Source organism: Sciurus vulgaris (assembly GCF_902686455.1).
Source record: "Sciurus vulgaris genome assembly, chromosome: 11".
Classification (NCBI taxonomy): Eukaryota; Metazoa; Chordata; class Mammalia; order Rodentia; family Sciuridae; genus Sciurus; species Sciurus vulgaris.
Window position 1 is genome coordinate 7,085,000 of NC_136472.1, and position 26,691 is coordinate 7,111,690.

General features: G+C 60.2%; 4 protein-coding genes across 9 annotated transcripts in view; 1 reads left to right on the forward strand and 3 right to left on the reverse strand.

The window, feature by feature from the left end:
* Positions 1-458: 458 nt before the first annotated feature.
* PC (pyruvate carboxylase) lies at positions 459-21,275 on the forward strand (the record flags this gene model as incomplete). Its single annotated transcript, XM_079105366.1, has 20 exons — positions 459-594; positions 697-881; positions 994-1,159; positions 1,261-1,406; positions 1,556-1,673; positions 1,977-2,128; positions 3,272-3,390; positions 5,113-5,275; positions 6,997-7,179; positions 16,398-16,542; positions 16,840-16,929; positions 17,015-17,236; positions 17,933-18,089; positions 18,589-18,829; positions 18,930-19,179; positions 19,340-19,584; positions 19,687-19,866; positions 19,946-20,194; positions 20,435-20,575; positions 20,653-21,275. 20 exons carry the CDS (start codon positions 459-461, stop codon positions 20,899-20,901), a joined length of 3,537 nt encoding a protein of 1,178 aa, XP_078961492.1. The 3' UTR covers positions 20,902-21,275.
* LRFN4 (leucine rich repeat and fibronectin type III domain containing 4) lies at positions 9,877-16,389 on the reverse strand. Of its 2 annotated transcripts, XM_079105368.1 has the most exons (3): positions 13,109-16,389; positions 11,314-12,672; positions 9,877-10,737 (listed from the first exon to the last, which is right to left on the reverse strand). In XM_079105368.1, the coding sequence occupies exons 2-3, from the start codon at positions 12,660-12,662 to the stop codon at positions 10,176-10,178; spliced, it is 1,911 nt and encodes a 636-aa protein (XP_078961494.1). In that variant the 5' UTR covers positions 12,663-12,672; positions 13,109-16,389; the 3' UTR covers positions 9,877-10,175. The 2 variants fall into 2 exon arrangements, with proteins under 2 accessions (XP_078961494.1, XP_078961493.1); XM_079105367.1 differs by having other exon boundaries at positions 11,314-16,389.
* A 2,024-nt stretch (positions 21,276-23,299) lies between the features above and the next one.
* On the reverse strand, positions 23,300-26,450 carry RCE1 (Ras converting CAAX endopeptidase 1). Of its 5 annotated transcripts, none has more exons than XM_079105376.1 (9): positions 26,167-26,450; positions 25,926-26,028; positions 25,750-25,833; positions 25,386-25,464; positions 24,658-24,825; positions 24,469-24,540; positions 24,153-24,229; positions 23,971-24,041; positions 23,698-23,839 (listed from the first exon to the last, which is right to left on the reverse strand). In XM_079105376.1, the coding sequence occupies exons 1-8, from the start codon at positions 26,349-26,351 to the stop codon at positions 24,003-24,005; spliced, it is 807 nt and encodes a 268-aa protein (XP_078961502.1). In that variant the 5' UTR covers positions 26,352-26,450; the 3' UTR covers positions 23,698-23,839; positions 23,971-24,002. The 5 variants fall into 5 exon arrangements, 4 of the variants coding, with proteins under 4 accessions (XP_078961499.1, XP_078961500.1, XP_078961502.1 ...); XM_079105375.1 differs by having other exon boundaries at positions 23,971-24,067; positions 24,153-24,215; positions 26,167-26,448; XR_013757907.1 differs by having other exon boundaries at positions 23,761-23,839; positions 23,971-24,067.
* Positions 26,451-26,491: 41 nt separating this feature from the next.
* Positions 26,492-26,691, reverse strand: part of TOP6BL (TOP6B like initiator of meiotic double strand breaks) — a 70,190-nt gene continuing 69,990 nt past the window's right edge. Inside the window, exon 16 of the mRNA XM_079105369.1 lies at positions 26,492-26,642. Within this exon, the coding sequence (XP_078961495.1) occupies positions 26,514-26,642 (129 nt within the window). The 3' untranslated portion in view covers positions 26,492-26,513. The remainder of the gene's footprint in view (positions 26,643-26,691) is intronic.

Below are 26,691 nucleotides of genomic sequence, written 5' to 3' on the forward strand. Positions count from 1 at the left end.
TGTGATTGACGTATGTCACCTGCCCTTGGTGATTTTTATTAATGACGTGTTTAGTCGCCCTCAGTAGAAAGGAAAATTTCTGCTACCGTTCTGAGAAACCTGCATTTAACCAAGCTCAGACTTCCTCCTGAGAATTGGAGCCCTGGACAAGCCCCTTGCTCCCTCCTTCCTGAGAGGCGGGACCCTGAGGGAGGGTCAAGGCCAGTCACAGCCAGTCACCAGCCAGTCACAGAAATTGCTTTATGAGCTTGAAACAGTCTGGTTTTGAGCCTGGCTATGAGGGTCAGAGCGTTAGGAGCTGCTTCCAGGGGTTTCCATCTGCTCCTGCCTACCGCTTGTCACAAAAGGAGGAGAGGATGGCGTGGGCCTCCCTGTGGGGCTGCATGGGCCTAGGGACCCCACACTCTCTGGGGAGCTTCAGTGCTGCAGCCTCTCTAACTGGACTCTGCCCTCCCCAGATGCTGAAGTTCCGGACAGTTCGTGGGGGCCTAAGGCTCCTGGGTGTCCGGCGGACCTCTACCGCCCCTGCTGCCTCCCCAAACGTGCGGCGCCTGGAGTACAAGCCCATTAAGAAAGTCATGGTGGCCAACAGAGGTGAGCCCGAGCCGCCAGCCTCGGTGTCCTCCTCAGCCCGCCCGCCCCGCCTCTGCCTGTCCCAGGACCCAGAAGCCTAAGTTCTCACCTCGTTGCCTCAAGGTGAGATCGCCATCCGGGTGTTCCGGGCCTGCACGGAGCTGGGCATCCGCACGGTGGCTGTCTACTCCGAGCAGGACACGGGCCAGATGCACCGACAGAAAGCTGACGAAGCCTACCTCATTGGCCGCGGCCTGGCCCCCGTGCAGGCCTACCTGCACATCCCCGACATCATCAAGGTGGCCAAGGTGAGCAGCAGTGGGAGTGCTGGGGCGGTGCAGCCAGGTGGGGGAGGCGGAGGCGGGGAGCTGGGCCAAGGCCTGCGGCACCGAGAGACCCTGCCTTGCTGCCCCACCACAGGAGAACAACGTGGACGCAGTGCACCCTGGTTACGGGTTCCTCTCCGAGCGGGCGGACTTCGCCCAAGCCTGCCAGGATGCTGGGGTCCGGTTCATTGGGCCCAGCCCAGAAGTGGTCCGCAAGATGGGAGATAAGGTGGAGGCCCGCGCCATTGCCATCGCAGCAGGTGACACTCAGCTCCTCACCAGGGGCTGGCAGGGAGGGGTTGCAGGAGCATGTGTTTGCCACAGGGATTGCAGCCCCTTACAGAGGCTGGTCCCTCAACAGGTGTCCCCGTGGTCCCGGGCACGGATGCCCCCATCACTTCCCTGCATGAGGCCCACGAGTTCTCCAACACCTATGGCTTCCCCATCATCTTCAAGGCCGCCTACGGGGGTGGAGGCCGTGGCATGAGGGTCGTGCACAGCTACGAGGTGAGCGAGGCGGAGGCTGGGAGCCCAGAGGCTGGGGCAGGTGGTAGGCAATGAAGGCTCTGGAGGCAGGTGGGGCTCAGTGCAGAAGGCGACACGGAATGGGGGCCTAGGGGAAAACCAACGCCTGCTGGCCTCGCCCGCCCTCCCAGGAGCTGGAAGAGAATTACACCCGGGCCTACTCCGAGGCTCTGGCAGCCTTCGGGAACGGCGCACTGTTCGTGGAGAAGTTCATCGAGAAGCCGCGCCACATCGAAGTGCAGATCTTGGGTGAGTGGGGAGCCCCAGGCCTCAGCCCCAGCAGCCTCAGTGGGCAGCACGGTGGGAGCCAAGGAGCCCAGGTCTTCCTGGTGGGCAGCCAGCCTTCCAGACAGGTCTGGTCTGCGGGGTGCTCCCAGCAGCCCTTGCAGGGGGCCACCCTCAGCACAGGGACTCTGGGGGCTGGGCTTCCCTTCTGGCCGCCTCCCCCCAACTATGGTGGGCCCTCTCCAGCCACGGTCTTGGGGGCCCTGGAAGGGCAGTCCCGAGGCGTTTAGATTCCAGAAACGCTGAACCCAGTTTTCTGCCCCTCAGGGGACCAGTATGGGAACATCCTGCACCTGTACGAGCGCGACTGCTCCATCCAGCGGCGGCACCAGAAGGTGGTGGAGATCGCCCCCGCTGCCCACCTGGACCCCCAGCTTCGGTCACGGCTTACCAGTGACTCTGTCAAGCTCGCCAAGCAGGTGAGCGTGGGTGCTCCCTGAGATGTGGGGAGGGAGGAGCTGTCTTTAAGGCCATCAGCACCTCGGCCCGCAGGCCTCAGGGCCCTTGGGTTCCCCTGTGGACAGCCTGCAGGGGTGCAGGGAGGCCAGGAGACCTGCTGAGGGAGGGCAGGGAGGACAGTGAGGGTGCCTGGCCCAAAGAAGGGGAGAGAGCCAGCCCTCTCTCCTCGGCTCCCACCGTGGACCCTCCTCTCTGTGGCGCCCACTCACCAAGGGAGTGGGTCCACGGGTTCTGTAAACTTCCTCCTCGCTCGCGGCCCTCACTGTCCTCTGCTCCGCAGCTGTCACCGTCATTTCCTCATGGAGGTCCCTCTGCCAAACTCTATTCCCCCAGTGCACTAAGGGAGTGGGGTCCTGGTGGGAGGAGACAGGAAGTGGCCCGCTGTCTGCCCTGGTGGTGGCCTCCTTAGGTGGGCCTGTGGCTGTGTCAGGGGTCCTGTCCTCCTGTCTCTGGGGCCCCAGCCCCAGGTATGCTCACTGTCCCAGCTTCCTGCCCCCACAGCTCTGCAGAGCGGTGCCACCCTAGACTCCCAGGCAGCCTGGGCCCAGGCAGCATCACTGTCACCTGCCCCCAAGTGGAGGCGGAGCCACACTGCGCTGCAAGGCTCCGGCCGTGGTCATCAGGGTCACAGCCCTCGCAGGAGGGCTCAGTTGCCCGGGGGGCTCATCACCCCAGCGCGGCCCTGGTTGGTTGGTTTACACCACCGACCATTTCATAGCAGGCTGGGGGCCACGGAGTCTGGTGGTCCTAGTGGGACCAGAAGAAAAACGAGTCTGAGGCAGACGCATCATCTGCTGGTGCCTCTTGAGTGACAATTCTCAAGTGACAAGGCTGAGGACATTGAGAAATGGGTTCTGGGAGGTCCAGGTGTCCAGGTGTGAAGGACAGGAGCAGGGCCACCAGTTGAGGTGACAGCAGTGAGAGCAAGGGCAGCCTGTCTGGGACGTGCCCCAGGCCAGCTCTGGGGCCTGGTAGAGGCCTGGGAGTGTCCTGGAACCTGGGGGCCATCTGTCTTTTGGGACCTTCTGTCCCTGAGCGAGCCCCACACTGCCCCAGGGTCACCCTTCCCCGTCCTGCCCACCCATCCACCGCTGTCCCTGCAGGTGGGCTACGAGAACGCGGGCACCGTGGAGTTCCTGGTGGACCGACAGGGCAAGCACTACTTCATCGAGGTCAATTCCCGCCTGCAGGTGGAGCACACGGTCACTGAGGAGATCACAGAGTGAGCCAGGCGGGGAAGCAGCAAGGGACTCTGCCCTGGGGGACTCTGCTGGGGCCACGCTGGGCTCTCGGGCACTCGCTCACTTTCCACTGTGGCTGATGGCAGAGGGATGCAGGGGCTGAATGTGAAGTTCTTATAAAAGTGTTACATTGTCATTGCAAAACAAATTCCAAGAAGCAAATACAAGCGAGTTAGGGTCCTTCCCCTCAAAGTCAGGATGCTCATGGCAGGGCTATGCTGGACGCCTCAGGGAGCCCTCGTGGCCACCTTGTGAGAAAGGGGCCTGCTTTTCAGGTGAGGAAACCAAGGCAGAGGGGCTGGCCCACAGTCACTCTGTCCTGCTGTCCTGTAGGCCATGAGGGTGCGTCTGGCTCCAGTGGTCGGGGTGTGTCTGTGGCACTGTACCCAGAGCTGTGCTGTGTCCCTGGGGAGTTGAGATCTGCCTTCAGCGGGATCACCTGATCAGAATAAGCTGCATGGCCCCCTAGCTTTCTAGGTAGTTGTGTCTCTGCTCTCCCACAGCTTGGGATATCTGCTGTCCTATAAACAAGTTAAAATGGCCTTCATTGTTTCGAGATGCATATTTTGAGCTACTAAGTCTTAAACCTTGGCTTTGGGCCAGTCCACCTCACCCTGGAACATTACTGACTCCAACCTCAACTGTGCCTGAGAAGGGGACACCTTTGCCCAGAGAGGCCCCCAGATTCCTCGAGGCCAGGGTTAGAGGCAAGGTTTGTGCTCTGGCTGTTTCCTGGCCTGCAGGTCTTTCCTTGTCCTGCTGCTGAGCACTGTCAGTCCTGAACCTGCCTGGAGCTCTGTCGAGGATGAAAGGCTTCATTTACTGTGGAGCAAGGGTTTGGGGCCAGACAGACTGGAGTTGCGGCTCTGCTGGTCTTGGGCTGTGTGGAGCCTGGGTAGCTGCAGCCTCTCTGACCCTCGAGCTCCTGCCATGGGGATGTGGAGATCCAGCGTGGGAAGAGCACAGGCCTGCTCCGTGTCAGTTAAAGCTCACAGGGTCTTTGTCGCTGCTCTGAAGTGGTGTAGCAAGCAAACTACACAAGCAAAGTCTGCCGCGTAGTTTCCAGGCTGTCCTTAGCACAAGCCTCAGTGACAGTAAATTTGAAACCTTGAGTGTTTTTTAAACAGCTGTTTCACTTGGATTTGCTACTGTCCTTAGGAGCACGTACTCAGCCTGAGCTCATAAAGCCGTGCAAATGCAGAGAGCTCTGTCCTCTGAAATCTCCTGGAAGGGCCTTGAGCACAAGCCCAGTGGGGGCGCAGGCCTGGGAAGGCAGTGCCCACCCTTTGCACCTCAACTGCCCTGGTTTCCACTTTGAAGACTGTCCCCACCCACCTACCCAAGTAGCACCTTCGGCTCCAGGAATGGGGCATCCTGAGGTGCTGACCCAGGGACGTGCTAAGCCGAGGCTGCTCCCTGAGCACCACAGGGCAGGCTCTGGGGGCAGGAGGTGGGAGACATGGGGGAGGGGCAGGTAGAGGGCAGGCTGGGTGGACCCAGGAGGGCGAGGTGGACCCTGTGTTCCCGAGGCCCCTCCGGCTGCCACTGTCTAGTTGAGACTGCGTCACAGCACCAGACCCTGAAGCCAGGCTGGAGCAGCCGCCCGCTCAGGCTGGGAAGAGTGTCAGGCAGGGACACCCCTTGCTGCGGTCCCCGTCCCTGCCCTGCCTCATGCTCCCTTCTCTCATGTTCCCTACCTGCAGTGTGGACCTAGTCCACGCCCAGATCCATGTGGCCGAGGGCAGGAGCCTGCCTGACCTGGGCCTGCGGCAGGAGAACATCCGCATCAATGGCTGTGCCATACAGTGCCGGGTCACGACCGAGGACCCTGCACGCAGCTTCCAGCCCGACACTGGCCGCATTGAGGTAGGCGACGTTTCCAGAGTGGGTGCTCGTTTCAGCCTGTTGAAGAGCTTACTGCTCTCAGTGCCTGCACAGGCTGGTCTGACGTTGGCCTTGAGCTCAGGGGAGCAGCGCTGTCCTAGGGGCAGTGGGGGCTTGCTGGGGAGGAGCCTGCCCTGTGCAAGGGCCCCTGATCTCAAAGCCCAGGCCCTCCGCACTGTTACAGAGCTGCTGGCCTCTGTCCTGCCTTCACGCTGGGGTCAGGCAGTGGCTGGCAAGGCAGGACTTGCAGGTGGGAGTGGGGACAAATGATTGGGAACCCTCATGACTGTGGGGTGAGCTAAGCCCAGGGGCCTCCCAGAGCGCATGAGGGAGTCCACAGATGGTGGCGGCCTCGAGGGCGAGAAGGCAGAGTCTGGGGTGTGGTTTCCTCTATCTTCTCTCTTTCCTCATGGCGCTGCAGCCCAGCCAGCTGGTCCCTAAAAGCCATCTCCCTCCCTCCCCAGTGTCTGACCTTGACCTGCTCCCTGGTCCACTAGATCTTGTGCACTGGCCCTGCCGGTCAACTTCTGCCCATTTATTGGCCTGTGCCCTGGGGACACGGGGTCTGCTCCAGAGCCCAGGGCGGTGGGCCTGGACTGGGTGAGGCTGGCAAGGACAAGCATGAGCCAGCTGCTGGGCTTCGGGACAGGTGGGTGAGGAAGCCTGGGATAGGGCTGTTGTCCTCAGGATCCCGAGAGCAGCACGGACCTGTGGCCTGTGCAGGGAGGCGTCTGCCCGCAAAGCTTCAGAAACGACTGGGAGCCCCAGACCTCCTTTGCCCTCAACTGCAAAGGGGCAGCCTGGGGACCCACCTTCAGCCACCTCTCTTCACCTCGCTGCTGGGCCGGCTGCTCAGAGCTCACTCACCGCAGAGTATTTTTAGCTGGCGGTTCCTGCGCCCGGTGGAACATCTGCCCCTAAATATTTTATTAAGTTCCTTTTCATCGAGCTCAGGCCCGTGCCCCTCAGAGTCAGAGGGTAGTGCTGTGGTGTCCCCAGCGCAACCCCCAGGCCTCCCCTCCTTCCCTCACACGCACCCCAGGCCTGGCCTCCCGTGTACACCTGTGTCAGCAGCCACTGCCCCCAAGCCTGTCCCTGGCCCCTCACCCTCCCTCACTGGTCCTGCTCTGTCCTGCCAGTTTGCTGCCTGGGCTGGGCCATGGAGCTGGGCCTGCGCCTGTCTTGCCCCTTCTGGTTGCGTTTCCTTCATTCTCGGTGTCTCTGTCCCCTGGTCCTTGTCCTCTCTGCCCGCTCGTCCCCCATCCTCCCGTGGGAAGGAAGGGAACACGTGGAGACCAGCCCACCTCGCAGCATGCAAGGCAGAGCCAGAGCCCCCGCCGCCTGTCTGCCTTCCCTCCTCTCCTGGCTCACTGCCGCTCAGCGACCCTGTCACCAGCCTGGGCATCTCCTTTTTTGTCCGGGGCCCATACAGTCAGGGAGTTGTATGTCTGCTGGTCTTGCTGGGTGGGCGCTCCACACATGGTCAGGCAGGCGGCAGGCTGGGGGGTGGGTGGGATCGGGCGCTCTGGCTGGGCGGTGCACGCAGCTCCTCCGAGGTGGAGGCAGCAGTGACTATGGGACTCAGGAGGCGTGCGCCCCGGGGTTGAAGCGGACAGGTCAGAGCTGAGGTTTCCCGCGGAGTGCAGCCTCAGCTCAGGCGCCTGCAGCTTCTGCCCCCCTGCTGACCTCTGCCCCTCCCACAGGTGTTCCGCAGTGGAGAGGGCATGGGCATCCGCCTGGACAACGCCTCTGCCTTCCAAGGGGCTGTCATCTCCCCCCACTATGATTCCCTGCTGGTCAAAGTCATCGCGCACGGCAAAGACCACCCCACAGCCGCCACCAAGATGAGCAGAGCCCTGGCTGAGTTCCGAGTTCGAGGTGTGAAGGTAAGAGCCTGTCGCTCCTTCCTGCCTGCGCCCGTCCCACCGAGGGTCCCATGGTCGCCCGAGTCCCTGCTAACTGGCTTTGGCTTGGTGGGGGCCTGTGGTGACAGGGTGACTCTCCTGGCTGTGCTCAGGCCCAGGCTCCCATCGGGCAGACCCTTCTGGAGCTCCTTCCACACCACCTCTTGCCCTGACAAGTCAAAGCCACCTGGTGTGTGCTCAGTGCCACCAGGCCCACTTCTGGAAATTCTAACCCCACAGGTTTCAGTAGAGGCCCCAAAGCTTGTGTTTTGAACAAGCTTCCCAGAAAATTCTTAATTTCAAGAAAATAAGCCCCTGGGTGAGGGCCCAGCCCTGTGTGGGGGAGAGGAGGCCTCTACCGGCCCCCAGCCCTCTGCTCTTGGGCAGAATGGTGGGTGCTTCAGGGACATCCAAGGAGTGTGGCTGCAGTAGGGCTGGTGGCCAGGCAGGGCACGTGACCTGCCTCTGACCATGGTTGTTGCCTGCCAGCAAGGATCTGAAATGCCTGTCCCTCCTTGTTGGGCTGTTTGTTACCAGTACCTGTAGCTAGGGATGAATTCACAGCCAAGGAACACGGTCCTGTCCTTTGAAGTCAGCACCTGTCCATGGATCTGTGGGTGCTGCCCTCAGCATGGGGGACAGGGCTGGGCCTTCAGCCCCCATGGGAATCCCTTTCTTCTCTTTGGGGGCCCTCAAAGATGGTCCGCAGTCACAGGGCCCTGTCCCCGGCTGTGCTGGCCCCTCATGCTCCTTGGGGCTCCTGTGGACCCCATATGCTGCTGAGGCTCAGCTGGTGGGTCAGGCTAGTAGCAGTGCTGTCCTCTCAGGCCCTGCAGTCCTGCCCTGTCCACAGGGCCCCATGGCATGTCCTGGCAGTAGCCCCAGTGGGCAGAGACCTTTGGAAAGAATGGCAGAGGCGGGAGGGTGGGAGGCCTCCCTCGGGTGACTGCCGGCTGGGCTGGCCACCTGGACCGCCTGAGGGAAAGTGTTGCCCAGACGCTGGGGTCTGCCCGCTTCCACAGGGAGCTGCGTGGGCTCTGACAGGGCTGGGCTTTCCTGGCCAGTGTCCATGCTGACCAGTGTGGGAGGGGCCAAGTGGCACTGCATCCTGCGACCCCAGTGGAAGTGGGGGCCAGGCTCTCCCTGTGCTGCTGCTGGTGACCATGACTGGCCGTGGGTGTGCCCCTGTTCCTCCGGCCCCTCATCATCAGCACCCAGGTCCCCTGGGCCAAAGGACTTTACTCTGTCCTCTACCCCTAAGTGTCAGGAACCTTCTCTCCTCAGGGTGGAGAAAGGGACTATGGGGCCCATGGCCACAGGGCAGCAGCAAGGTGGGTTTCTGGTTCCTGGGTGCCTGTGTCCTTCCCAGATATGACCAGCCCAGTCATGGCCACAGCCCCTGCCACATTCTGAGCCTTCTGGCCTGTGCTTTTGTCCCTCCCTGCCCTCCTCTTGGCCCAGTGCCCCCACTGCCTCCTTGCCCCACCTCATTTCCATTTAACCCATTATGTCCCAGTGTCCCATATTTAGAACACCTGTAAAAATTGAAATTGAACAACAGTTACCATAAATGGCATGTCCGTTGACTGATTTTGTAACAGATACCCTGCATATGCATGCTGGGACGCAATGGGTTAAATAATTTCTCTTGGTCACCTCAGGCCCATGTCCTGGGGCTGGGAGGATGGATACACACATTTGGCCTTCACCCAGGAACCCTGGAATGCCAGCCTCCCCGGCTGCCCGTTGGGAACACCAGTGTGCCCATGCTGCCCCTGGGCTGGCCTAGTGCCGGCCAGGCCATCATGGGCACTGGGATGCCAGCACTGCCTTCTGTCTCTTCATAAAGCACCCGTTGGGCTCTCAGGCCAAGAGCGGCACCCCAGAGAGGGCTCATGCTCGGATGCCGATGCCCCAGCCAGTGCTGCCGACGCTGTGCCACATCAGTGGCCTGGCCAGGGGTCCTGGAGTGTGTGCTCCCTCCAGCACATCCCCACCTCCAGCCCCACCAGCAGGCATGTCCCGGCCATCCTTCCTGGAACGTGCCAGGCACAGCCATGGGGGCCTCAGAGGAGTGGCTGGGAGGTGCCATCTCATCTGAGCCTGGGAACTGGCGGGACCTTTCTGAGGGTCTCTGGCTGATAGCTGCCCTTGGGAGTGGCACTTAACAAGTCCAGAAGATGCCCAGGAGATGGCAGGCCTGGCTGTCCCCAGAGGGACCATGGGGATTTCTTACTGAGTTGTGCCCAGGAGAATGTCACCAACCAGATCCTTCCGCCCAGAAGGGCTGTGCCCTCCACCCACCCTTTGGCTACTACCCACAGTCCGGCTGCCACGCTGCAAGCATGCTGAGCACTGCTGGGAAGGTGCCCGTGCACTGGGGACTGTCCCACGCACGCCTGCTAGGAAGGGATGTCCACACAGACGGATGAGCCCAGGATGCCCGGGGGCTCAGGCAGCTTGCCCAAGCTCCAGGCTCCTGCAGACCAGGCCTGTCCAGGTCAGAAGACCCAGCACTGGACCACCCAGAGGACAAATGGGGGGTGGGGGCTCAGGCTGCAGGCTGCCTCCGCTTGGCCTGGCAGCCCCAGTCTGGACATCTGTGCTGGTCTCTGCCTCTACCAGCCCCTCATCCCCTCCTTCCACCCTCCCTCTCAGGATGGGACCAGAGACCAGCACTGAGTTGTCCCCAACAATTTTATTATAAATAGAAACAAGACGCCCACTTGGTGGCTGCAACCCCCGCCTTGGTGGCTCTGAGCACCTATCAGAAGGACCTGTCCCTTGACCCTAGTCTGGAGGCCAGAACCAGGGGAAGGGCTCCCTGTCCTTCCAAGTACATGGGAAGCCTGAGGTACCAAGGATAAAAACCAGGGAGGGTCCCCTAGCAGTGTTGCTCACCAGGCCAGGTGGCGGCTGCCCTGGGCCCCCCGGCCGTGCTGCCCGTTCCTCAGGGCACGAGGGGAGCCGCCCTGCGATCACACCACACTCTCCTCCAGCCGCTCTGCACTGCCCCCAGCACCCCGGCACCCGGCCCCAAGCAGCCCCCCGTGCACAGAGTGGCTCCTGCGGGCCCAGGCCCCTCCCAGGCGCCTGGCGTACCCGTAGCACCCGCCGGTATCTCCCAGGTCCAGGGAGCAGCTGCGCTGGGGGCGGGGCGGGGGGCTCCTTGGTGGGTGGCTCTTGGGTGTGGGGCTGGGACCTCCATTGGTCTGGGACTGGACGTGGCTGAGCTTGAGGGGAAGGCGGCCATTCCCAGCTCCCCGGCCCCGAACCAGCAAGGCCACAGTGAAGACCAGTAAGGCAGCCACCAGCACACCCCCCACGGCCACAGTCAGGGTCCCGCCCAGCACATGGGCCTGCAGGGCGTGGCACAGGGGTGTGGCTGGCAGTGTGGAGAAGTGGGCACAGCCCAGTAGCCTAGTGGCCGTGAGGTCAGAGGGTCCAGTGGCAGGTGACAGGGCCAGTAGGCAGAGGTCGTAGTCAGCACCTGGCACCAGGTGCTTCAGCAGGAAGTGGTGGCTGGAGGCTGGGACGATCCTGCAAGCAAGGACAGGTGGTCAGAGCCCCAGGGTTGGGTGCAGCCTAACCCCCACCTCACCGTGGCCAAGACCTCGCAGCTCCTAAAACCCCTATTTCAGCCTGAGGAGCTCCCCAGAGCCTGAAGCACGCAGGCCTCGTGTGTGCACTCAAGATGGCGAAGAAGCAAAGACAGGGGCACATGCAGGACAGGAGGCAGTGCCAAGGGACAGACTGGGTGTGACTGGACTGACACAGGGCCCAGGCAATCAGAGAACGATAGGTGGAGGAGGAGCACTAGCAGGAGCAAAATTAATGTGCGTGTATGGCATGGGCCACACATTTCAACAGACACCCAGCCACTGCCAACCAACCAAGGCACCAGCAGCAGGCAGCCGTCACACAAGCAGCCATACCCGAGCCCCGCACCCTAGGCAGCTGGGCTCCTCCAAGGGCTCAGGAGCTGAGGTGAGGACAGGGTGTAAAGGCCCAGGATCAGGCTGAGCAGGCCGAGGCCTCCGCAGAGCGAGCAGGACTCAGGCGCAGGGTCAGCGGGAGCGCAGCAGGGGCTGAGGACAAGGAAGGGAGCATCCTCACCGATAGATGAGGGTCTCGTCCTCACTGCTGTTGTACTGGATTTGGAACATCCACACAGGGTCAGCTGGCCTTCCAGGGCCCCAGCTCACCAGCCCCGATGTGGCAGTCACCTCTGTCACTTGCACAGCTGGCTCAGATTCCAGAGTCCCCTCGCCCTCAGCAGCAGTTCGAGCAGAGGCAGCAATGTCCGAGGGCCCGGGGCGGCCCCCCTCGGCACTGGCATTCCCACCGTGGGGCAGGGCCAGCACCCGGAGCTCCACTCGGGCAGTGGCCTCGCCAGCAGGGTTGGTGGCAATACAGGTGTAGCCTCCTGCATCCCCGGCGCCCGTCACCCCAATCTCCAGGGTTCCGTTGGGGAAGGCCCAGGCTCGGGAAGAGTTGCCAACCAGCCGGTCGTCAGGGCCAACCCAGTGCATGGTGGGTGCAGGGTCACCAAGGGCCCGGCACCGCAGTGTGGCCCGCTGGCCCTCCAGCACCCAGAGGCGCTGTGTGTGGCGGGCGATGAGGGGCGGCTCGCAGGAGAACTCGCCCTCGGGCACTGCCCAGAAGTAGCGGCCAGCCAGGCCGGGCGGGGAGGCGCAGGTCTCCAGGTCGTCGGGCCGCGCCAGCCGCCGCAGCCACAGCAGCTCACAGTTGCAGTGCAGCGGGTTCCCGCTGAAGCTCAGCACCAGGGGGGCGGGCGAGGCCTCCGCGTCGCGGCCCCTGGAGAAGAGTGGGTCGGGCGCCAGCGTGGCCAGGCGGTTGGAGGTGAGGTCGAGGCGGGAGAGCTGACCCAGCTGGGCGAAGGCGCCCGGGGGCAGCGCGTCGATGAGGTTGTGGTCCAGGTTGAGAGTGTGCAAGGCGGGCATGGCGCCAATGCCGGCCCAGGGCACCTGCCGGAGGTTGTTGTAGGACAGGTCCAGGTCCTCCAGGCTGTCGAGGAAGTCATCGAAGGCGCCTGGCGCAATGCGGCCCAGCTGGTTGCCACTGAGGATGAGGTGCTGCAGGTTGACAGGCCCCCGCAGGCTGCCACTGCCCAGCTCCACCAGCCTGTTGCCGTCCAGGTGTAGGGATCGCAGGCTCTCCAGGTCCCCAAAGGCGCGGGCTCCAATGCGGGTGATGGCGTTCCGAGACAGTGTCAGGTCCACCAGCCCAGTCATGTTGCGAAAATCAGGAGGTCCCAGGGCCTGGATGAAGTTGTCGGCTAGCCGCAGCTCCACTGTGCGCCGGTCCACGTTGGGTGGCACAAATAGCAGCCCTCGGTGGGCACAAAGGGTACTGAGGGACTCGGACAGGTTCTGGCAGACGCAGGGCAGCGGGCAGGCAGCCGCTCCACTGGCCAGCAGCAGCAGCAGCAGTGGTGGGGCCATGGTGAGTGCCCTGTAGGGAAGGGCCGCAGCCCAGGCACAGGTGGGGCTGGTGCAAGTGCCCACTTGTGCCCAGGGCACAATCCCAAGAGCCAGCTTCCAGAGTCTGGCCTGGGGAAGATTGGGTTAGAAGCTCAAGGGGGTCCCCAGGGAGGAAGGCAGGCGGGGGCTGCAGGGCCAGGCCCCCCAGAGTAAAGGTCACATTTCCCAAGCTCTTAGGGGGAGTCCTGGCGCTGGGGACAAGGTGAGGCATGAGGCAGGAAGCGCCAGTGGGCCGAGAGCAGGGAGGGTCCTGGAACTTCCTTTTCCTGGCCTCCCCTGGAATCGACAGCCCCCTCCTCCCTCCGCACCATCCCTTTCCGCGCCAGGAAAGGCGCCCAGTAAATCCCTGGCGTGGCCCGTGGTCCCTCCCTGGCCCGGCCCAGCGCTGCGTCCCGCGGCCCCCTCACCTGGTGTCAGTCGCTCAGGGGGCGCGGGCCGGCTTCCCCCCGGGCCCAGCCGGCCCCGGCCGACTCCAGGCCGCTCTCCCGCAGGGGCGAGGCCTGGGCCGCCTGCCGCGCGCCCTCCGGCCCATGGCGCTCGGGCCCACGGCCCCGGCTCACTCGGTTCCCGGCACCTTTTCCCGGCACGGTCCGCGGCGGCGGCGGCGGCGACAAGCAGGCGGGCGCGCGCCGGCGGGTGCGCGCGCCGTGGACACGCACGTGGAGAGAGGACGGGGAGGGGCGCGCGGGGATCCACCCGGCCCGGGCCGGCTCCGGAGGTCACCGGGACACGCAGCCACTGCAGCACCCACGGGTGGAGCCCAGTCACGCCCGAGGCCCAAGCCGGCGCGGGCCCGCCGCGCTGCCCCCAGGCGCTGCCGCAGCGCACTCACCCTGGCACTGGCGCGCGCGCCCCCGGCCACCCTGGCGCCCCGGCATCCTGCACCGCTCGGGCGCCCGCCGCCGCGGCGCGAACCTCACTCTGCAGCCAGCCAGACAAAGCGCCAGCTCGCGGGCCCCTTCACCGTCTCCCAGAAACGGGTCTTTGTCACATGTCGCTGGGCACCCTCCCCAACACGCCCACATATGCCCACACACCCACACGTCCCCGCACCCACGGGCAGGGCCGGGCGCAAACGCGCGCTGTTGCTGAGACCCTCGCGTTCACAGACACACGCTGAAGGTCATAACCGTTCTGCATCACCGAGTCACGTGGAGGGTCCCCAACAGGCACGGGGCCCTGGGGGGCTGGGGCGGCACCCCCGGCAGGGCTGCTGCGGGGTGGGGCCGCGAGGGCTCGGCCTCGGGCAGGCGCCGCGCCCCGCCCCGCCGCCTGCCCCTCCCTCCAGTTTCCCCGCCCGTCCGCTTTGCCCGGCGCTCCGGAGCCAACCGGCCTCCGCCTCCGGCCGGATTGGTCTACGCGGTGCCGTTTCCCAGCAGGCCGGCGGTGGCACGCTGTTTGAAGCTGTGCGTCAGTGGTCCTAGCCGCGCCGCAGCCCCGCCCTCCTCCTCGGCTCCCTGGGACGAGCTCAGGTGCACGGTGGCCGCAGGAAGCTGGGATTTGGAAGGGCCGGCTGAGTGCTCAGAACCAGGTCAAGCACCTGGTCCTAGTTTGTGCCCGCCACCACGACTGATGTGACCAGTTGGGAAGCATGGGTAGTCACCTCCTCAGACTGCCTAGGTGCACCCTTCTCCCTACAGAACCGATCCCTGCCTTCCATGGTGGGGAGGGGGAAGCTGGTAGTAGGAACTCTGGGAAACCAGAGACTGGAATTCTAATCCTGCCTGGCACAGCTGTGTGGCCTTGGGCAATCACTTAACCACTGAAACGATTTTCTCATGTAGACTGAGGGGTATTAGTTGTAGGTACTTATACACTTGGTAGGGGTGAGAGGAAGGAAAACCTGCAGCGTGAGTGGCTTAACCATCAGAAGCCACAGTTCACAGTTGTATTTGTAAATGAAGGTTTGGATTCTAGCCAGGTCAGCTCGGGTGCATGGTGGCATCAGTTCTTTGTTTCTCTTCTCCCCATCAAAAGTGTTTCCATTTACTCTAAACGTGTATTTTTACTAGCATCTGCCATCTGCCATTTGCCACCCTGTGCTGGGAGCCAGATGGGCCTGGTTCCTGTCCCCATGGAACTTCCAGTACAGAGGGAATGACCACAGTCCCATAAGTACAAAGTGGAATGTTTCACTTCAAGAGAGAGGCAGGGGCCGAGGACAGAGGAGGCCTCTGATTATCCTTCTTACCCTTATTTGGGTCGTTTCCCTTCTCAGGGGCCATGTCTTGGCCAGTTGAAATGCCCCTCTTTCAGGAAGGGACTATGTTTGTGGCTTGTGGGCAGACAGGTGGACCCATCAGGCCAGACAGGGACCAGGCACTGAGGGCTGGCCCTACTCTGCAATGACCAGTGACTGCCTGGGGGAGGTTGGTGGAGGAGGGGCCTTTCTGTCCAGGCTGTCCGGTGCTAGGGGCCCTTGGGCAACAGGTTAACTCTCTCAAAAGGGTTTATGCTTGGCCTCAAGCTCTTGTTGAAGGTTGCAACAGAAATCTTGAATGGGTGAGACATGGAGATGCCTCCTTCATGTAGCCATGTGGCCATGCTCTTGGAGTCCCAGGCATGTAGCCTCACAGGCTCTCCTGATCCCCATGTGACTCACCCTGTCCCAGCTGTTTAGAGCAGCACCTGGCACACAGATCTATGACCTCAGATAAGCCTCCCTGTCTCCCAGGAATTCCCAGGGGGTGAGAGAGGCACACAAAAACTGAAACGGTCCAAGGATGGGCTTTTCAATAGCTGATCACAAAGGAACTTGCTAGAAGGAGATCACTCTGCTCTGCTTCTGGGAGGGAAGGACAAAGTGGCCTTCCAGTGTGGATATCCAGGAAGAACTTTCCTGGCAGGTGCAAAGCTGTGGAGTGTGAGAGCAGGAGGCTTGGTTGGTGTGGCTGAGGTGGCCATGATGAGGAGACCCAGTGGAAGGTGTGGCCTGAGCTGGACATGAGGTCATGGAGTCCAGAGGTAGACACAGGACAGTCATTGAACTTGATCAGTTGACATGTGAGGGAAGGGGGTGACGGGGTGCATAGCAAGTAGATGGCAAGACACCCAGCAGGAAGCAACCGGGGTTTAGACTGCTGAGTTCCATGAGGCATGTATAAGCAGATGCCAGGAGACAGTCCCACCTTTGAGTGTTGACTCTGGAGACAGAGACTGGCACTAGATCCTCAGGGCCATGACAAGACCACGCAGAGTGGGTAGGGCTGAGCAGGCAGAAGAGACTGGAAGAATAAGACATCCCTGCAGTCCAGAGAGAGCATCAAGGTGGGAGCTGTTGGCAAGAGGAGGGTGGGAGGCTGCCCGCTAGATTTAGCCACGAAGGCTAAAGAGTGTCAAGAGCGTGGGTGTGTTGGAGGTAGGGGCCTCTTTCAAGAGCGAGGCTGGTGGGGTGAGCGGGAGGTGCTCTGTTCGGAGCTGCTGGAGAAAAGGCTGAGCCAGTTCCAGACCATGAGGAGGGAGGGAGTGCAGGTTGCCAGACCCCAAAGAGGCAGGAGGGGGAGGCATTCCGCACGTGCTCTGGGTGAACAAGGACGGAGGTGTGGGTTCAGCCCTGGTGGCTTGGGCAGTCCCCCAGAATGGGGGTGAGGTGGGGAGGGCCTGATGTGCGCTCCAGGATGGCACCTGCAGCCTCTTCTCCCTCCTTCCCTGTCCGTGCTGCCTGGTGACACCCTCCTACCCGCCTCTGTCCTACAGACCAACATCCCCTTCCTGCAGAATGTGCTCAACAACCAGCAGTTCCTGGCAGGCACCGTGGACACCCAGTTCATCGATGAGAACCCCGAGTTATTCCAGCTGCGGCCTGTGCAGAACCGGGCCCAGAAGCTGCTGCACTACCTCGGTCCGCCCCACCGCCCTCCCCCACTGCCTGCCTCTGGCCCCTGCCCCTCAGCCCTGCCCTTGTTCTGATCCTGCACCTTCCTTGCTCCTGATCTTAGGGATCCTCTTTTCCATCCACATGGTCCTCAATAGGTCTCCACTGCCTGGACCCAGGAGTCCCTGGCTTTGGAGAGGACAGGGGCAGCTGGAGAACCGGGTGTCCTGGAGGAATGCCCCTATCCCCGAGCCCACCTACTCACATGGCCCAGCTCCACCTCTGCCCAGCCTTCCCTGACCTACTACTTGCTCTCTCCCCCAGGACACGTCATGGTGAATGGCCCCACCACCCCAATCCCTGTTAAAGCCAGCCCCAGCTCCACGGACCCCGTTGTCCCTGCAGTGCCCATAGGTAGGTGAAATCCATTCTGCCAACTCATGGGGAATGCAGAGATCGCCACCTGCAGGATGGGCATTACTGTCTTTGTATGCCCTAGGCCCACCCCCAGCTGGTTTCAGAGACATCCTTCTGCGAGAAGGGCCTGAGGGCTTTGCTCGAGCTGTGCGGAACCACCCGGGACTGCTGCTGATGGACACGACGTTCAGGGATGCCCACCAGTCACTGCTGGCCACTCGTGTGCGCACTCATGATCTCAAAAAGATCGCACCCTACGTTGCCCACAGCTTCAACAAACTCTTCAGCATGGAGAACTGGGGAGGTAGGAAAAGAGGACTTGGGTGGGCAGTGCTGGCAGAAATCAGGCCTCTTGTGTGGCCAGTCCTAAAGGTGCAAACCCTCTAGGAATATTGAGAAAATCCAAAGAAACCAGCTGCAGTAGTGCACGCGTGTAATCCCAGTGACTCAGGAGGCTGAGGCAGGAGGGTTGCAAGTTCCAGGCAGCCTGGGCAACTTAGTGAGACCCTGTCTCATATGAAATAAAATTAAAAGGATTGGGGATGTAGGTAAATGATAAAGCACCCCTGGGTTCAATACCTACTACCGAGGGAGGGAGGGAGGGAGGGAGGGAGAGAGAGAGAGAGAGAGAGAGAGAGAGAGAACAAAGACTGAAGAAAGTGTTCTATAAACACTGACCAGAACCAGCTTCAGCCAAGTCTCTTGCTGGGTTTAAGACTTTGGCGCCAAGATCCAGGCACTGGGCTAAGCATGCTGCAGGTACAGCAGGCTGGAGAGCTGGCCTGTTGGTTAATCACAGCACAGAGAAGCAGGAGAGGAAGGCCTGAGGGACAAGAAGGCAGGCATGGAGAGAAGGGACAAGTACACCTGAGTGCCCTGAACATTAGCAGGGGAAAAGCTGGTGGGCATCAACTGGGGACATGAGGGCGCGGGGCTGGAGGCTCGGTCTGCAGAGCTGCAGGGTGTGGAGCTGACCTAGGCTCTTTCCATCCCTCTGCAGGGGCCACATTTGATGTTGCCATGCGCTTCCTGTATGAGTGCCCCTGGCGCCGACTGCAGGAGCTGCGGGAGCTGATCCCCAACATCCCATTCCAGATGCTGCTGCGGGGGGCCAATGCTGTGGGCTACACCAACTATCCTGACAATGTGGTCTTCAAGTGAGCCTGGACAGGGCGGGCAGACACTGCTCAGTGGGGGCCTTGGGACACCAGGCCACAGGTCAATGGCCTGTGCTCCCCACAGTGGGCTCAAAACCAAGTTTGTGTAGCTGTGCCCTGCAGGGGCTGCTGCTTGAAGTGTCATGGAGTGCAGAATTGTTACGGCAGAACCCAAAGGACTTCTAGAGCTGGGGTTGAAACTCAGGCCGCAGGCCTCCTTGTCCAGGGCCCTCTTCCAGTCCCACTCCTGCAAAACAAAGAATCCCAGCTGATCTTCCACCCGGGGCAGGCCTTTGGCTATGACAGGAGCCAGCTCTGCCAGTACAGATGCCTCTGCAGTATCCCTGCCTGCCCAGGCTGCCCTGGGAAAGGTCCTGTCTGTCGCTCCTATTCCCCTGCCAGGCCAGACTTCATTTCCTAGGGGCTGTAGGGGAGCCAGGAACTAGAGAAGGAAGTGCAGGGAGCAGTGGACGGGACTGCTGGTTTCTCACCCACTCAGGTTCTGCGAGGTGGCCAAAGAGAATGGCATGGATGTCTTCCGGATCTTTGACTCCCTCAACTACCTGCCCAACATGCTCCTTGGCATGGAGGCGGCAGGCAGTGCTGGGGGTGTGGTGGAGGCCGCCATCTCCTACACGGGCGACGTGGCTGACCCCAGCCGCACTAAATACTCGCTGCAGTACTACATGGGCTTGGCTGAAGAGCTGGTGCGAGCCGGCACCCACATCCTATGCATCAAGGTGCCCAGGCCACTTGCCCATCTCTCCCTCTGTACCACTCTTGTCATGGTCCCCATATCAGGTCCCTCCTTACTGTCTCTCTCTTCCCCACTGCCTCCAGGACATGGCAGGACTGCTGAAGCCAGCGGCTTGCACAATGCTGGTTGGCTCCCTCCGGGACCGCTTCCCTGACCTCCCACTGCACATCCACACCCATGACACATCAGGGGCAGGTGTGGCAGCCATGCTGGCCTGTGCCCAGGCCGGGGCTGATGTGGTGGATGTGGCAGCTGACTCCATGTCTGGGATGACCTCACAGCCCAGCATGGGTGCCTTGGTTGCTTGTACCAGAGGGACTCCCCTGGACACAGGTAGGAAGAGGGTAGCCCATGGCAATGCCCCTCACAAAGCTACAGCTGCCACCAGCCCCAGTGCAGTCTGGCACACCTAGAACCTCAGGGCCCCACAGCGCTGGGAGGAACCCGGGAGCCTCGCCCGTGCCGGGCCTTCCTGACTTTGGCCTCCCTGCAGAGGTGCCTCTGGAGCGTGTGTTTGACTACAGCGAGTACTGGGAAGGGGCTCGGGGACTGTACGCAGCCTTTGACTGCACAGCCACCATGAAGTCTGGCAACTCGGATGTGTATGAAAATGAGATCCCAGGGGGTCAGTACACCAACCTGCACTTCCAGGCCCACAGCATGGGACTTGGATCCAAGTTTAAGGAGGTCAAGAAGGCCTATGTGGAGGCCAACCAGATGCTGGGTGACCTTATCAAGGTGAGCCAGGCCCAGTGCTCTCACCTGACACAAAGCCCTGCATCATCCTCCCTGGGTCCAATAAGATGCCTGCCGTCCTGACTTAGAGACCCTTCTCCTCAGGTGACGCCCTCCTCCAAGATTGTGGGGGACCTGGCCCAGTTTATGGTGCAGAATGGGCTGAGTCGAGCTGAGGCCGAAGCTCAGGCAGAAGAGCTGTCCTTTCCCCGCTCTGTGGTGGAGTTCCTGCAGGGCTACATTGGTGTCCCTCATGGAGGGTTCCCTGAGCCCTTTCGCTCTAAGGTAGGGAAGGCCCAGCATGACGTGAGGGAGGGAGCCGAATCTGCAGGAATCAGGTCTCACCCTCTGCTTTACTCCCCAGGTGCTGAAGGACCTGCCAAGGGTAGAGGGGCGGCCTGGGGCCTCCCTCCCTCCCATGGACATGCAGGCACTGGAGAAGGAGTTGGTAGAGCGGCATGGCGAGGAGATTACTCCAGAGGATGTGCTCTCAGCAGCCATGTACCCTGATGTCTTTGCCCAATTCAAGGATTTCACTGCTACCTTTGGCCCCCTGGACAGCCTCAATACCCGCCTCTTCCTGCAGGGCCCCAGGATCGCAGAGGAGTTTGAGGTCAGTGGCTTGTCCACACTGTCCCAGCACCCCTGCCCTAGAGCTCCAGACTGGCTGGGTTCTCACCAGTCTCAAGAGCTTTGGGAGCAGAAAAGACCCTTGAGAGAACAAGAGATAGGCCTTTACATGTTACGTGAGCAGCCAGTACCCAGGGCAAAGGACTCGCGTGTGGTGGGGTCAGGGGCCTGCTCTTCTGATTGCCCTCTGCCCCAGCTCTGGGCCCCCACACCCTCCCTGTAGGTGGAGTTGGAGCGAGGCAAAACACTGCACATCAAAGCCCTGGCTGTGAGTGACCTGAACCGGGCTGGCCAGAGGCAGGTCTTCTTTGAGCTCAATGGGCAGCTGCGGTCCATCCTGGTCAAGGACACACAGGCCATGAAGGTGAGTCTCCCCCAGAACCAGCCAGGTGGTAGGTGGGCTGGGCCCAGTGTTTCATGGCCCTTCTGCCCTGTCTGTAGGAGATGCACTTCCACCCCAAGGCTCTGAAGGATGTGAAAGGCCAGATCGGAGCACCCATGCCTGGGAAGGTGATAGACATCAAGGTGGCAGCAGGAGCCAAGGTAGTCAAGGGCCAGCCCCTGTGTGTGCTCAGTGCCATGAAGATGGAGACTGTGGTGACTTCGCCCATGGAGGGTACTGTCTGCAAGGTCCATGTGACCAAGGACATGACACTAGAAGGCGATGACCTCATCCTGGAGATCGAGTGATCTTGCCCCAGACTGGCAGCCTGGCCATCTCCACCCGACGCCTTCAAAAGAAGCTGTGCTGCCAGGGCAGGCCCAGGCCAGCCAGTGCCTGAGGGCAGGAAGGTCTGGCCCTGGAGGTCCTGTCTTCAGTGGGACAGCAGAGACATCACCTGCAGTGGCCCATTCCCTTCAGCAATCTGATCCCCACTGGTGGATAGCTGCTTACATATTCATCTCTTGCCAAATAAGGGTCTCCTCCTCGTAGGAGACTACAGGTGGGGAAGCAGGTGGTCTTATGATCTGGGGGAGAAGCTTAGGGGGTCCTAATTCTTGGCAGGGGAGACTTAAGCCCCAGGTCTTGGGAAATTTCCTCAATAAAACTGGCTTTTCCCTGCCCTCCATGCTTGGTCCTGCGCAGCACCCCCAGCCCAGAGGCAGAGCAGGCAGGGCTGCCTCTAAAACTCCCCATGGGTGCCACAGGCAGATCAGTTGTTTTTGTCCTTTTGGAGGGTAGTAAGGATGACAACTGTGGCCCTGTTTTCAGCCACTACTGAGTGCCTATTGTATACATACCCCAAAGAGGACCAGCTGTGACTGAGCTTGTTTAGGGTTTGTTCTAAGCACTGCGTAACCTATTAGGGAATCAACCTTTGCCCACCTTGACACAAATCAAGTCACACGTAGATAACTTGTCCAGGACCCCACAACTACAAAGAGACAAAGAGGGACCAAATCCAGGCTCTGGCAGATCTGCTTCCCTGCTTCCTATCTCAAGTCACTGCAGAACTGGGTGCAAACAGCACCTTCTGGTCAGTGGGGAGACCCTAGGGAACAGTGCCACCACAGAGATGTTTGTGAGGATGTTGGTGGGAGGTTAGGAGAATCCCTGGATCGAGGGTCACAGGTCCTCCCCTACCCATCCAAACTGGCCATGGAGAATCCTGAATCTCTGTCCCCTCACCTGCCATGGGGACAGTAACCCTGGCTGTATCACTGCCCTCTCATCCCTCCACCATGGTTGAGGATGATAGGCAGTTCCTGAGCAAGCGAGGAGAGGGCTGGACTCTGAGGAAGGGAGGGAGAGTACAGACCCACTGGCCCCCAGGGGGACCAGGCAGGAAATACATCCCTACCACCCTGCAGGCCTATCTTCTGGGTGTTCATGGCATACTAGTCCCTGACCTGTCCCCAACAGCTTCCACACAGGCTGGGGAAGAGGAAAGTTCCCTAGGGAAGGTGTGTGACTGTGATGATGCCCTTTATTTTAAATTTTCTGGTCCTGGGGACTAAACTTGGGAGCACCTTACTACTGAGCTTCATCCCCAGTCCATTTTCTATTTTTTGAGACAGGGTCTTGCTAAATTGCTCAAACTGGCCTCAAACTTGTAATCCTTCTGTCTCAGCCCCCGGAGTCACTGAGATTACAGGTGTGCACCAACATACCTGGCTCCGAGGCTGCCCTTTGGATCTAGGTACATGATCCTGTCACAGCCAACCTGAGGGTGTCAAAGGGATATTTGTGACTACACACCCATTTTCTTTCCTTCAACCACCAACCTCAAGAAAGAGGACTTTGGGACAACCTTGAGTGCAGAATGGGACCTAAAAGGCTATTCTTTTAAGAATAAAAAGGGAAGATTCCATGTAGGGCAATAAGAACCATTCTAAAAGTGAGGTGAGGCGCAGACATTAGCAGGTTCTAAGAAAGAACCTGGAGTTACCACGTGGCTTGGTAGAGTCCCTGCTGTTCTTGGGTCCCTAGCCTTTGTTGTGGGTTTCTTCAGGGGCAATGTCTGGTGGAGGGAATCAGAAGCCTCCACTCCTGAGAAATTTGGAGAGGGTTCCTCTTCCATTCTGGACTGGTTTCTTGAAGGCCTTGGTTGAGCCTACACACCCACCCAGAGAACAAAGGCTGGAGGCTCTATCACTAGGGTTAGGATCATGGGTCACACTCTTTGATCCTGGTAATAAAGGTACAGGCCTAGGATAAGTAGGGCCCATACCTGCAGTCTCAGAACCCTCTATGCTAGGACTTGCGATGTGGTTCTGGAAGGGAGAAACCATGGCCCCAGAAACCAAAAGTTCCTACCCTGTCCCCTACTCCCAGGAAATGCCTACTGTGAAGTGGCCGAGGGTGGTGTTCAAGGTAGTGGGGGGAGGGGTGGGCACACTCCCATAAGCAGCCTGAAGTACTCCCCCAAGACCCCAAATAGACTGATTCCCAAAGGTTCAAGGCTATGTTACCCAAGTTAAATCTCTTTAATACCCCAATACAAAGTCCTGATGCAAAAAGACAATGAGAAAACCCTGGGAAGTTCGGGGGAGGGGTTTTATAAATAAAAACCCCTGAGCAGCTTTTCAGTGGGGGGGGGGGGGCGGTCAGAGGAGCTATGAGAAGCAACAGTCCAAAGTGAGGGGGGCGCGGTCAGAGGAGCTATGAGAAGCAACAGTCCAAAGTGAGGAAGGGAGTGCATAGCTCCTAGGCCCTGTCCCTTTGTCCCCTCACTCCCAGTTGCTCTTTACCCCCTTTCAAGAGGGGCTGCATCCTTTGGATATCTGCTCCTTTCTCTTGGTCCCTGGGATTCAACTAGCTCTGGCTTTAATCCCCTACAAAAATTCCTGAGATCTCGGGGACCCCAGCCAGCCCCTCCCTGCAGTACCCCTTGATGGGGAGGGGCCACGGAGTCCGTGAGAGTTCACTGGAGTGTACACAGGAGTGAAGGTCAGGAGCATAGGAGAGCCTCTGAGTCCCCTGTCCGCTCCAAAAGCACACAAAGGGGAAGGCTGCCGTAGAGCTTGGGGTTGGTGAGGGGTTGGAGCAGAAGCAGGAAGAGTCCCACACCCAGGGCATAGCCTGCCAAGAGGGGCCGCCTCTGTGGATGTTCCAAGGCAGCACACACAGCTGGGAAACCCATGTAATTGCAGAAGGAGTGGCAGAGAACTGGCCCGATCAGGTGTCCTGAGGAGAGGAGATAGTACAACTTATGAAGCAGCCCTACCACCTCTTCTGGCCCTTCCAGGGCTAGTGACCCTCATCCCTTGAAACAGGAGCTCACTGGGGTGGGAGGCAAAACCCATCCACCCACATACCATGGCCTCTGCTTCCTTCCACCTCTCAGACCTCACCAAGCTGAGGGCCCTGGCTCAGCTTGTCTCAACAACTGTGGTAGAAGAAATTTTGATGCTCCTAGAATAATATAGTATTCCCATTCTCCCACCCACTCCTGAGGGCCCCTGAGCCCCTGGAGACCCATGAGATACTGAGGACCAACCTGTGCGGATGAAGAGGAAAGCAGTGTAGGCACCGAAGACAGCTGTATAGGAGAACTGGAACGCTGGAGACGGGAGGCTGCGAGTGACCACACCTGCACACCCACCCTGCCCCAGCACTGCCCACCCATCAACCAGAGACCACCCCTTCCCCCAGGGCAGTGGCCACCTGCCCCACCACCTACATCTCTCCTCTGCACCCAAACTCTCAGTAGTCCCTCCAATACTATACAGTCCCTTGTTTCTAATCCTTTCTTCAGAGTGGCTATTAGGGGCATTCCAACCAGGACTACCCCAGGCAAGCTCTCTACGACTCACCTGCAGACAAGAAGATGCTTCCCACACTGCTCTGGCGGAAACGCAGCTGCTCAATAATGTGGTGAAAATGGGCTGTGAGGAAGACAAAGATCACATTTTATTCTTCTGGCCTTCCCTCCAGGCCCACCACTCACTCCAGCTTGTCTGATCCTGGAAACACCTTAGCAGGATCAGGTTAAACAGACTCACCGACTCCAAAGAAGAGTGGGCAGGTGAACACCGCAGGGCCCAGGCCCATGCATGGTGCTAACATGGGCAGCATACAGGCCCGGAATACCAGCTCCTCTGTAAGGGGTGCGATCACTTGGTTCCGCAGCCAACGCATGTCTGTGAGGCAGCGGGCCCAGGAGCGAGGGGCTGGGAAGCAGATTCAGAACATACAATGAAAGACTAGCTATTGAACAGTGAGACCCCAGAGGCTCACAACAGAGACCCCAGTGAGACCCACAACTATATTCAAGCCAAGTACAGATCAGGCATCAATATTCCTGAGAACAGGAGTAGAGAAGGGGGCAATCAAACTTTGTTTACTAGATCCAATGCAAAACAATGTCTTGGATGATTAAAAGGGAGCACACTAGTAGCTGAGGTGGGACAGCCTAGTAATGAACTCTAGAGACATCAAAATTTAACCAAAACCAGTTCTGCTCTCAGGAAGTCAAGGTTGGGAAAGAGGCAGATAATGCTCTCTGGTTCACAGCAAGTACTGCTGAGGATCCAGAAGGGCCTCCTTGGCCTCCAGGAACCAACTTTTAGAAGATGCCCAGCAATATACAATCCCATTTTACTGATGAGGAAACACTTGAGACTATATCTCATGTCTCCTGCCAGATACAACCATGAGCCCATACAGTCCTTTTCCCCACTGGCCTGGACTGCCTGTGCCTAATTTTTTTCCTCAGTCTTGAAAGACTCACCTAGGACCACCTTCAATCCATCTGCCAGATCACAAGGGCAATCCATAGAGAGCTGCATCAGTGGACCCAGGAAAAGGATCTGGGAGCAGAAAAACAACAGAGATCAAAGGAAAGACTTCCACCATAGTTTACTGACCTTGCCCAGACCTTTGCCCTTGAACAGCCTCAGGAGACTTCAGGCTTCCTGAATTCTGTAATCTCCCATCTGTGCATACCAAGAGCCCTGAGGCTATATCTCAATTTGTCTCCCATGAGCCAAAAGACACAACCAAGATTAAACAACCACCACCACAAAACAGCTACAAAGGGCACATCATGCTAGTGACAAAGAACAGAGGAGAAAAGATAAAGCTGTAGAACTCACCATGGTAAGCAGCAGGGGCAGCAGAGCTGCTGGGAAAATGCCCTCCAGCCTGAAGCCCATCAGGGTGAGCAGGGATGTGCCTGGCTGAGCCACAAGAAAGGGGGCATCAGTTTTGCTCTCCCCCAAAGACCCCTGAGTTCTTTCCCCCTTTGCACTTTGCCCCGCCTCCTTCGCACCTGGATGCCCGTTAGTTCCCTCCAAAGCAGCACGCAGAGGGGTGAGAGACTGGAAACCACCAGGACACTGGTGAAACGCCGCTTGATGACGGCAGGGTGGTCCCTACGAGGGTGACAGTAAGTTCAGGGCCCACCCCCCAGCAGCCACCTGTGAACGCGGCCCGCCCCGGCTCGCCCAAACTCCGCCCGCAGCCCCGCCTCTCGGGGGCGCGGGTTCCGGTGGCGCGCACAGCCCCCGCACCTGGGCAGCTCGCTCTTCCAGACGTAGAGGCTGCCCACATAGGAGCAAGCGAGGCTGAGGCAGGAGAACACCGACACCCAGCAGCACAGCCCGGGACCCGGGCTGCCCAGCGCCGCTGACTCTGGCTGCCGCTCCGGTCGTGAGACCGACAGCAAGCGCAGCCCATCCCCGCCCAGCGCCGCCATCGCGCCCGCACCCGCGGCGCGCACCAGTGACGCGACCCCGCGGCAGCGCGGATGACGTCAGGCGGCGCCTGCTCCCGGCCCCGCCCCAGGCTCCCGACCCCGCCCCAGCGCGCCGCCCCGGCACTGTGACAGACGCGGCGCTAGCTGAGCACGTTTATTGAACTATAGACGTTTGGCGGCCAACAGCCCCTTCCCAGCCCCCGAGGGCTCTGGGGAGCCGTCCGTTCTGGATTTATGACTGGGACTCAGCCACTCGGACAGATTGGAGACCTCCTGCAGCCACAGTGCATCCTGAGGGAGCAAAGGGGGCCCGGGGTGAGGACTCCTCCGCAGAGTCCGG

Coding starts and splice junctions, on each gene's coding strand:
- LRFN4 (XM_079105368.1), bottom strand. CDS start 12,662: ATGGCCCCACCACTGCTGCTGCTGCTGCTGGCCAGTGGAGCGGCTGCC. Junction 10,738..11,313: donor GACGAGACCCTCATCTATCG/GTGAGGATGCTC, acceptor CCTTGCTTGCAG/GATCGTCCCAGCCTCCAGCC.
- RCE1 (XM_079105373.1), bottom strand. CDS start 26,351: ATGGCGGCGCTGGGCGGGGATGGGCTGCGCTTGCTGTCGGTCTCACGA. Junction 25,834..25,925: donor GGGAACTAACGGGCATCCAG/GTGCGAAGGAGG, acceptor CTTGTGGCTCAG/CCAGGCACATCCCTGCTCAC. Junction 23,840..24,152: donor TTTCCTCTTCATCCGCACAG/GTTGGTCCTCAG, acceptor TCCTCTCCTCAG/GACACCTGATCGGGCCAGTT.